Source organism: Mus caroli, chromosome 7, assembly GCF_900094665.2.
Source record: "Mus caroli chromosome 7, CAROLI_EIJ_v1.1, whole genome shotgun sequence".
NCBI classification, from domain to species: domain Eukaryota; kingdom Metazoa; phylum Chordata; class Mammalia; order Rodentia; family Muridae; genus Mus; species Mus caroli.
Genome location: NC_034576.1, coordinates 106,479,729 through 106,489,624, shown reverse-complemented (window position 1 = coordinate 106,489,624; position 9,896 = coordinate 106,479,729). Strand labels below are relative to the sequence as shown.

General features: G+C 37.5%; 1 protein-coding gene and 1 pseudogene across 1 annotated transcript; one reads left to right on the top strand and one right to left on the bottom strand.

Moving 5' to 3' along the window:
* Positions 1-4,447: 4,447 nt before the first annotated feature.
* On the bottom strand, positions 4,448-5,404 carry LOC110299017 (olfactory receptor 51Q1). The gene has a single exon (XM_021168588.1). It carries the CDS (start codon positions 5,393-5,395, stop codon positions 4,448-4,450), a length of 948 nt encoding a protein of 315 aa, XP_021024247.1. The 5' UTR covers positions 5,396-5,404.
* An 834-nt stretch (positions 5,405-6,238) lies between these two features.
* Positions 6,239-9,896, top strand: part of LOC110298011 — a 4,806-nt pseudogene continuing 1,148 nt past the window's right edge.

Sequence of the window (9,896 nt, the reverse complement as noted above, 5' to 3'; positions counted from 1 at the left end):
TTGGGAATGTGATGACCCTCTGAGATTAAGTGAGGATGACCTAGCCCATATTCTAATGGAGGTTTGTTTTTGTCACTGCTAGTCTCACTCACATTCTGGTTTCAAGGACCATCTATTGTTGGAGATAAGTTATCCTTTAACATTGTCATGTCATGAAAACAACCAGATTAAGGGGTGTCCAGATCTCCTGGGAGATTCACAAGTCTTTAGGCAAATGGGTTGTCCCCTCACAGTGGCCTGCAGGGAACAGTTGTGACATAGAGCACACATTGCATCCTCTCCAGGAAGGTAGGATCTCTCCTCAGGAATGAAGAGACTGTTTATAAAAATAAAAATCATGTTCACATAGTTTTTATACATTAAGTACAATAATTAGTGGAATGAAATTGAGAAACAGCTTTGTATTTTTTGTATGAGCAAAACTTAAGAATAGTAAGACTCTGGTTGGCAAATGAGTGGGCGTGACATCTTTGGGGACATAATGACAATGCTTTGCCTCCCAAAATTGTAAGATTCAGAAATCTTTGCTCAGCAATTCCTTCTCAAGCAATTACATTTACAAATGCACTTACTGACATGGAAATGGACAAATATGTATGGAAACTTGTGACTACATGAAAACTGACACAAATGTATCAGAATGTTGACTACATGAAAATTGACACATACTTCTGAAAACTTTTGATTACAATATCATTTATAAGATTTATATAGAAAGAGATAACCTGGAAACCTATATACCAGAATTGCCCTCTAGTTGACAGATGAGTACACTTACCAATCTCCAAATTTCAACCAGAATTGCTCCTGTGTAAAGGAAATACAGGGAAAAAGGAGTTGAACAGAGACTGAGGGAAAGGCAATCCAGGGACTACCCCAATTGAGGATCCATCCTACATGCAGACATCAAACCCAGACACTATTACTAATGCCAAGAAGTCCTTGCTGACAGGAGCCTGATACAGCTGTCTTCTGAGAGGCTATGCATGTTTCTGACCAAAACAATGTTAGAGAATAAATGTAAAGAACTGAAGGGGCCTTATCTGGCATCAATGGGAGGGGAGGAAATTGGACCTGTGAAGGCTTGATGTCCCAGTGTGGAGGAATGATAGGGCAATGAGAAGAGAATGGATGGTTTAGTGGGGGAGCACACTCATAGAAGCAGGGTAAGGGTGAATGAAATGAGGGGTTTGCAGAGAGAAAACTGGGAAAAGGGATAAAATTTTAAATGTAAGAAAAATATTCATTTAGGAAAAAAAAAAGAATAGAAGACTGGCAAAAGCCATGGCATATTTCATCATTAATTGTCCTCTTACAATTTGGAAATTATTCTTGTTAAAATTCTGGAGCATATGTTAGAACTGCAGCAAGTATGAGTACTATTCTGTTGTCTTAACCCTTTATATGAAATGTATAGAATTTTATATTTCTTATATATCTAAGCCTGGCCCTAAGAGACGAGTATCAATCAGTTGCAGCCTGTACCTAAGGTGAGTCTGACATTCAATATTAAATGTGTGAATAATACACTTCAGGCATCACAGTTTATAGACACTCAGATTAGTACCTGACCAAAAAAAAAAAAATCACAGCTAAGTAATAGCAGCAGCTCATTGCTAGACAAATAGGCTGTTTCAAAAGTGAATGTTTTTGTCTACACCATATAAAAGAATATCAGCCTTTACACAGTTGTAAAGAAATTAATGTTAAAAAACTACCTGAAAAATGCAGTAAGTATTTGTCTTTCTTTGTGACTAAGAGTTTCTAGTGAATAGAAGAAGATAGATAAAACCTGCTAACCTTATTTGTCAGGATTTTTTTTAAATCTTAGACACACCACTGAACTCACAACAGCAACCATACTAATAGTCTAAGGACATTTTCAGTAAATGTTTTCCTGGGAAGGAAATGTCACCAGCAGATGGGAAACCACTTTCCTAGCAGAATGTTGTCTGGGGCCAGTACAGCACTACAGAAGCATCTATCTGTGCCACCAGTGCTCAATCCTATCATATACAGTGTGAAGACTGGTCCAATCCAACAGGGAATGGCCAACTTGTTCTCCTGCAAGAAGGGATTGATCTGAATCACACACTCAGAGGGCAGGGATTATTCTTGAATATATAAACCCTGGTTGTAATATTTCCACAAGGAAAACTTTTTGTTAGGTAATTTGATAAAGAAAAGAGAGATTCAAAGCATTACTACAAGCTTGATTCTGAATGATAAATGTCATAACCTTACATTTTACTGATATACATGTACATACATGTCCATCTTTTCTTCTTTAATCAGATATGTTAATTGAATATAGGAATAGTAAATCTATCCCAATTCTTACAGAATAGCCAGTTAACATTTGTTTTGAGATTTAATGATATTTAAATTAAAATAAGTAAAACATTCATGTTTTACTAAAATTCTTAGGGATGAGTTGTCACCCTAAGGGTAGTGATTCTGGAAATCTCCCTTTGAATTGGTGTACTTTTTGTTTGCCACCAGATATTCATGGTTTTAACATTTTCTTCCTTATGGAAGGACCCCATTTCACTCTGAAAATTGTCCATATTTTAACAATAAATTGTATGACAACCTATCTATGAGGACACTTGGCAATATGTAAACTATGAAGAGCCTCAGCTGCGCAGGCATCATGAATATTTATTCTGTCTTTCTCCTTTCTTCCTTCCTGCTCTCAGCCACCATCAGCTTCAGCATGCTGTGAGGTGTGTCCTGTTCTCTTCCCTGACCCCTTCTTTCAACTCCACCAACACAGGTCCAATTGTTTCTTACTCTTTCTGTCTGTGGTTTAATAAAAATTATCATAAAATAGGGGTGACTATGCTCTCATCTTCTAAACTGCAGAGAGCTGGTTCCTAGGTCTAGTACCAGGTTGTTAGCCTCCCTCACCTCAAGGGCTCAAATTACAATGACAATATTTTCTATTTTGTAGTATTAGCTCATCATCTATACACAGAAATGTTTGAAGTGCTTATTTTGTTTGAAACAGCAATTACAAAAGTTTCATTTATATATTTTCTCAGACAACAGAAATCTGTCTAGCTTCAGTATTTTTAGGATAATAGCTAATATTTTATAATTCATGTATGGAGTTTTGTGCGAGCTCATTTTCAGAGGTGATATAGCATGTTTACAATAGTTCACCACACACTTTATGCATTTATATTTATAATGATTTACTGATTTATGTCAGTGATTTAAGAATATATCCTCTAACAGATATTTATATCAACATATTTGTTGCTGTTAACCATTATTTTAAAATTTTTGCCCCAACCAAGTTTTCACCATGAAACATTTTTTGTTTGAAATTATTTTAATGTTCATTCTATTATAAATGTATGTGACAAAATATACATGTTTAAATATGTGTTTGTAAATTATCTATGCTGTGCTATTTTTTTTAAGAGCCCATGAATTTGAAAAGGAGTAAGTCAGGTATATAGAAGAGTTTGGAGGGATGGAAGAGAAGCGCAGTATGATATAATGATTGTCTCAAAAATAAAAGAAATGGTTTTTAAAAATTAAAAATACTTTGAGCATATAATGTATGTAAACAATAGAAGCACTGAAAATGTATATATTGCATAAAAAGTCAGGCTATTAACTGAGCTCTTACTGATATGAATAGGTTTTGATCCCAGATAAGTTTTAGTTAATACCTGAGACCTAGGTCAGCCTGCATTTTACTTTCTCTTTTTCCTGTAAGCATTAATACTAGAAAGCTTGATGACAGAAACAAGAAAGTGACATCAGTGTTCTTCTCTTACTGCCCAGAGCATTGCTGAGTAGATGCTTCTGGAAAGAAATCACACAGTTTACATGAAATCACGATGGAATTAGCTCAACTGCTTCTCATATGTCTATTTTCCAAAACTCCCAGCTTCTCAAACTTATTCCACTTCAGCTCTTGATATGTAGTTTTCATTTGACTTTTCATGTAGGATCAATATTTATGTTTAATTCTCTCTTTAATTAGTCTCCCAGTTCAATAAATTTTTCCATTCCTATAGGCCAAAATTATATAAAATCTTGCATTTAATTAAATTCTAGCATGTAGTATTGAGAGAGATATATAGAGGCTATAGCTTCAGAGAGCATGTTCATACATTCTAAGAATGTTGAGTTTGTAAAACAAGATCATGTACTTTATCATATGTTCAAAACACTGTGAAGAAAAAATATATTTTGAAAATGTTTTTGTCAACCTCAAAGACAAGTGGTTAGAGAATAGCAAACCTAAGCTTTAAAAAAATATCTCTTTAATTTTTAGTCAAGCAATAATGTTTCTTTTATTAGCTGGCGTATTTATTAAGCAAATGTTCCACTCCACATCCTTGGTATGCACAATTTTATGGCAGAAATATTCATGCTTGACACCATGTTTCATTTATAAAAGTACCCTTTTCTATATAAACTTCAGTCTTCAGTGCACCTTTCTCTGCAAGAGGAGGCGAGTAATTCCTTGGCGGATCTGCTTGGTCTTTACACTGTAAATGATGGGGTTCATCACAGGAGGTGCCAGCAGGTAGATATTGGCCATGAGAACATGGACCAGTGGAGAGGCATGCTTGGCAAAGCGGTGAGTCATAGACACACCAACCATAGGGACATAGAGAACCAGAACAGCCAGCATGTGGGACAGACAGTTGTTGAGAGCCCGGAGTCGTTCAGTCCAAGTGGCTGTGTTCAAGACACTTTTCAGGATAAGTGCATAGGAGAGTACAATAAGCAGAGGGTCCAATACAATAATGAGCAGGACAAGAGCAAATCCATACCAGCTGTTGACTGTGATGTCAGCGCAGACCAGGTGAATCATATCCTGGTGGAGGCAGTAGGAGTGAGAAAGAAGGTGGGAATGGCAGAAGGGCAGGCGCTTGAGCAGGAAAAGGGAGGGAAGAACAGCCAAGACACAGCGGCAAATGATGGCCAACCCTATTCTAGCAATGACCTCACTGGTGAGGATGGAGGCATAGTGGAGTGGGCGGCAGATGGCCACATAGCGGTCAAAGGACATGGCCAATAGAACAGATGATTCCATGAATGAGAATCCATGGAGGAAGAATACCTGTGCAAAGCAGGCTTCAAAGCTGATTTCCCGAATGTTGAACCAGAGGACCTGCATGACTGTAGGGAGTGTGGTGAGAGTTAGACCCAGGTCAGTGAGGGCCAGCATGGAGAGAAAGAGGTACATGGGCTGGTGGAGGGATGGCTCTGTGCGGATGACAGTGAGGATGGTGGTGTTGCCCATGATGGAGATGGTGTAGAGGCAGAAGAAGGGGATGGAGATCCAGAGATGGATATCCTCAAATCCTGGGATGCCCGTGAGGATGAAGTAGAAAGGATCATGAGTGGTGTTAGTTACTTCTGACATACTTAATGGACACAATGTACAGAATCTGCAATTCACATTAAAAACAGCATCAGTATTACCATACTGATTACCATCATTGTTCACTCAATCATTACAGTCTTGAAGTATATATTACAGATTGCCCATGAGAAATGAATACTGAGTTGTTCAGTAGTTAGAAGCTGAACAGTGAAGATTATTCTCCTATAGATTTCTATTCAAGACAAACTCATTATTTTCTACTTACATTTCTTCAGCTATGTATTAAAATGTTTAAAATATGTTTCTTTTGTTATAATTTCTCTGATGACTCTTGTATCTGTGCCTATGTACCTACTCTTACATCTATACTAGCTGAAATTAATATTAGAAATTTAAACAAATAACCAAAATTGAACAAAGGTTTTCTACCTGACCAATATCACAGAAAGGTGATTTGTTTAGCACTCTGTGACATTTACTCAGATGAAATAGTGTTTAAATTGGAAAGTACCATGATTATTTTCAGGTATCTTGCTTCTGTAATTCTGTGGACTATAATGACAATTATCCTCTTACAGAGCCCAAGAATAGGACAGAGTTCTGGGGGGCACATAGCATAGGTTTTGTTTGATATACCGAGTTTAATATCTGTAGGGTTAGTCCATAAGAAGTGGCTCATAGATAAATAGTAGGTCCAATGAGACAGGGAGAAGTCATGGGAATTTCTAATCATTTGCAAGTGGCCGAGAATCTAGGAGCTAATACATTAATGCAGACCAGAACTTCAGGTAAGGAAAAAAAAGGGGGTGGGGAATAGAAAGGAAAAAAACGCTTAGAAGGGTTAAAATCAATTTGTAAGGAAATCTAAAATTTATTAATTAGATGAAATGGAGGAGGAAGCAAAGGGCATTATATGGAAAGAAATTCTCAGATATTTTAGTAAAAGAAACATTTATAAAGGTAGGTTGCATTAGATGAATAATAGGAAGTGAATCGAAGATGAAGTGGTCTGAGGAAAATATTAATGAACAACTTTGGAGAGTTTTGATATATTAAGTAATCTGAAAGGGTTTTATACTGCCCTCTAGAGGATGAATACAGGTCTTTTGTTAAGGGAAGTATTTCATTTAATTTTATCATTCTTCAAGCTTTCCTGCATGTTATGTTATATAACATATCATCTATAACATATGGAGTACAGATTTATAATAAAAACTTGTAGGAATAGGCGACAGAAAAAGATTCATACAATTTCATAGCAGTCATCTGGATGATTTCTTTCCAGACACGCCTGGCAAAGGTCTCTAACAATGGCACATTTTCTTTCATTCCTTTTTGCACTAGAAGGATGGTGAAAGATAACTCCAAGGGTCCATCCTAAGGAATGTCACTTGAAAATGCATTGAAAGTGAAACAAATGTATAGTTTAAGTTTATAATAGAAAATAACTAAAAAATGTTCTAGGTTAGCAACAGTCTAACTGGTCCACCTTCTCACAAATGAAACAAAAATAAATGGTAAGATCCCAGTTCCACTTACATGAAAATGAAAGAATTCCCACTACAACAGTGAATTTCTCATCAGTTGTCCCAGTGGCATGAGGAGATAGCACTGTAGAGGGATGTGAACTCCTGATGTGAGTGCTAGGACTAAAGTCTGGCCCTCTGCAAGAGTAGGTCCTCTTAACCCCAAGTCATGCAGACAGTCTTTATACTCTTTTTTGTTATTATTGATGTTCTGTGTGTCTGTGTGTGCATGTGTGTGTGTATGGTCTTATTCTTTAAATATAATCAATGAATGGGTCTAAGTTTTTTGGAATATTCTATGAATTAAAACTATGGAACCTCCCCTAATATTTAATTATTTCTTGTAATTGTGGCGTATTATCATGTCATGATTCCTAAGAGACCCATAAATGCCAAGTTTGCAGCTCTGAGAAAACTCACTTAAGAATTTGAATAGCATCAGTCATAGCAGCAGCAACACCACCATCAACATAAAACTGAGGGAAATTGGATTGGTCTAGAGAGAGAATGGCATCATTCAGGCCCTCAAAGTGACACCGAAGCAAGATACCAATAGGGTGGTACATGACTCTGCCAAGGAATTTACAAACCACTGGTGGAGTGATCTCTTCAACAAGAGTGCAGCCAGCTTGGTAGTGGACTCAGGGAAGGACTGAGTGAAGATAAGGCACCTTTCCAAGGAGACTACCGAGCTCAATCACCGCAAGCCCAGCTTGCTGTATCAGAAGATTAGGAAGACAGCCACACTATCCTCAGGTGAAGAGAAGCCTGACATAGACTTTGGGAGCTGCAGTGATGTTGATAACCATGAACCCAGGCTCCCAAAGATTCTGACTGGTGAGCTGTTACTCAAAGCTTGTAAGGAGCAGCATACAAGGCTGCCTGGATTGGAATCACCATGAAGGCCAAGCTTGCTTGCCTGGAGGCCCAAGAAGAGGCATTCCTGGCTTGGTTCAAAGATCCAACAAAGAAAGAGAACTTCAGACCAATTTCCCTTATGAATATCAATGCAAAACTACTCAATAAAATCCTCCCAAACCGAATCCAAGAACACATCAAAACAATCATTGATCATGACCAAGTAGGCTTCATCCCAGGAATGTAGGGATGGTTTAATATACGGAAATCTATCAACGTAATCTACTATACAAACAAACTCAAAGACAAAAATCACATGATCATCTTGTTAGAGGCTAAGAAAGCATTTGACAAAACCCAACACCCCTTATTGATAAAAGTCATGGAAAGATCAGGAATTCAAGGCCCATAATAAAAGCAATATACAGCAAACCAGTAGCCAACATCAAAGTTAATGAAAAGAAGCTGGAATCAATCCCACTAAAATCAGAGACTAAACAAGGGTGCCCACTTTTTCCCTACCTATTCAATATAGTACTTGAAGTCCTAGCCAGACCAATTTGACAACAAAAGGAGATCAAGGAGATACAAATTGGAAAGGAAGAAGTCAAAATATCACTTTTTGCAGATGATATGATAATATATATATAGGTGACCCTAAAAATTCCACCAGAGAACTCCTAAACCTGATAAACAGGTTCAGCGCAGTAGCTGGATATAAAATTAAATAAAACAAATCAGTGGCCTTTCTCTACACAAAGGATAAACAGAAAGAGAAAGAAATTAGGGAAACAACACCCTTCTCAATAGTCACAAATAATATAAAATACCTTGGTGTGACTCTAACTAAGGAAGTGAAAGATCTGTATGACAAGAACTTCAAGTCTCTGAAGAAAGAAATTGAAGAAGATCTCAGAAGATGGAAAGATCTCCCATGCTCATGGATTGGCAGGATTAATATAGTAAAAATGGCTATCCTGCTGAAAGCAATCTACAGATTCAATTCATTCTCCAACAAAATTCCAACTCAATTCTTCACTGAGTTAGAAAGAGCAATTTGCAAATTTATCTGGAATAACAAAAAGCTAGGATAGCAAAAACTCTTCTCAATGATAAAGAACCTCTGGGGGAATCACCATGCCTGACCTCAAGCTGTACTACAGAGCAATTGTGATAAAAACTGCATGGTACTGGTAGAGTGACAGACAGGTAGATCAATGAAATAGAATTGACGACCCAGAAATGAACCCACACACCTATGGTCACTTGATCTTTGACAAGGGAGCTAAAACTATTCAGTGGAAAAAAGACAGCATTTTCAACAAATGGTGCTGGCATAACTGGTGGGTATCATGTAGAAGAATGTGAATTGATCCATTCGTATCTCCTTGTACAAAGCTCAAGTCTAAGTGGATCAGAGAACTCCACATAAAACCAGAGACACTGAAATTTATAGAAGAGAAAGTGGGGAAAACACTTAAAGATATGGGCACAGGGAAAAATTCCTAAACAGAACACAATGGCCTGTGCTGTAAGGTCAAGAATCAACAAATGAGACCTCGCAAATTTTCAAAGCTTCTGTAAGGCAAAAGGTACTGTCAATAAAACAAAAATACAACCAACAGATTGGGAAAGGATTTTTACCAATCCTAAATCTGATAGGGGACTAATACCCAATATATACAAAGAGCTCAAGAAGATGGACTCCAGAAATTCAAATAACCCCATTAAAAATGGTGTACAGAAATAAATAAAGTTACTACTGGAAAGTCTAGCTAAGGCAAGATAGAAAGTCATAATTGAGAACTAGAGAGATGGTTCAGTGGTTAAGAACACTTGCTGCTCTTCCAAAAAACCAGGGTTAAGTTCTAAGCACCCACACAGGGCAGCTCATAATCACCTGCAACTCCAGATCCAGGATGTCTGAAGCCCTTTTCTTGTTTCCTTTGGCACCCAAACACATGTGGCACACATACTCACACACATAAAAAAAAAAGTGTACACAAGGGGAATGACAGGGCCAAGAAGTGGGAGTGGGTGGGTGGGGGAGTGGGTGAGGGGAGGCGTGTGGGGGACTTTTGGGATAGCATTGGAAATGTAAATGAAATAAATACCCAATAAAAATGGTGTACAGAGCTAATCAAAGAATTTTCACC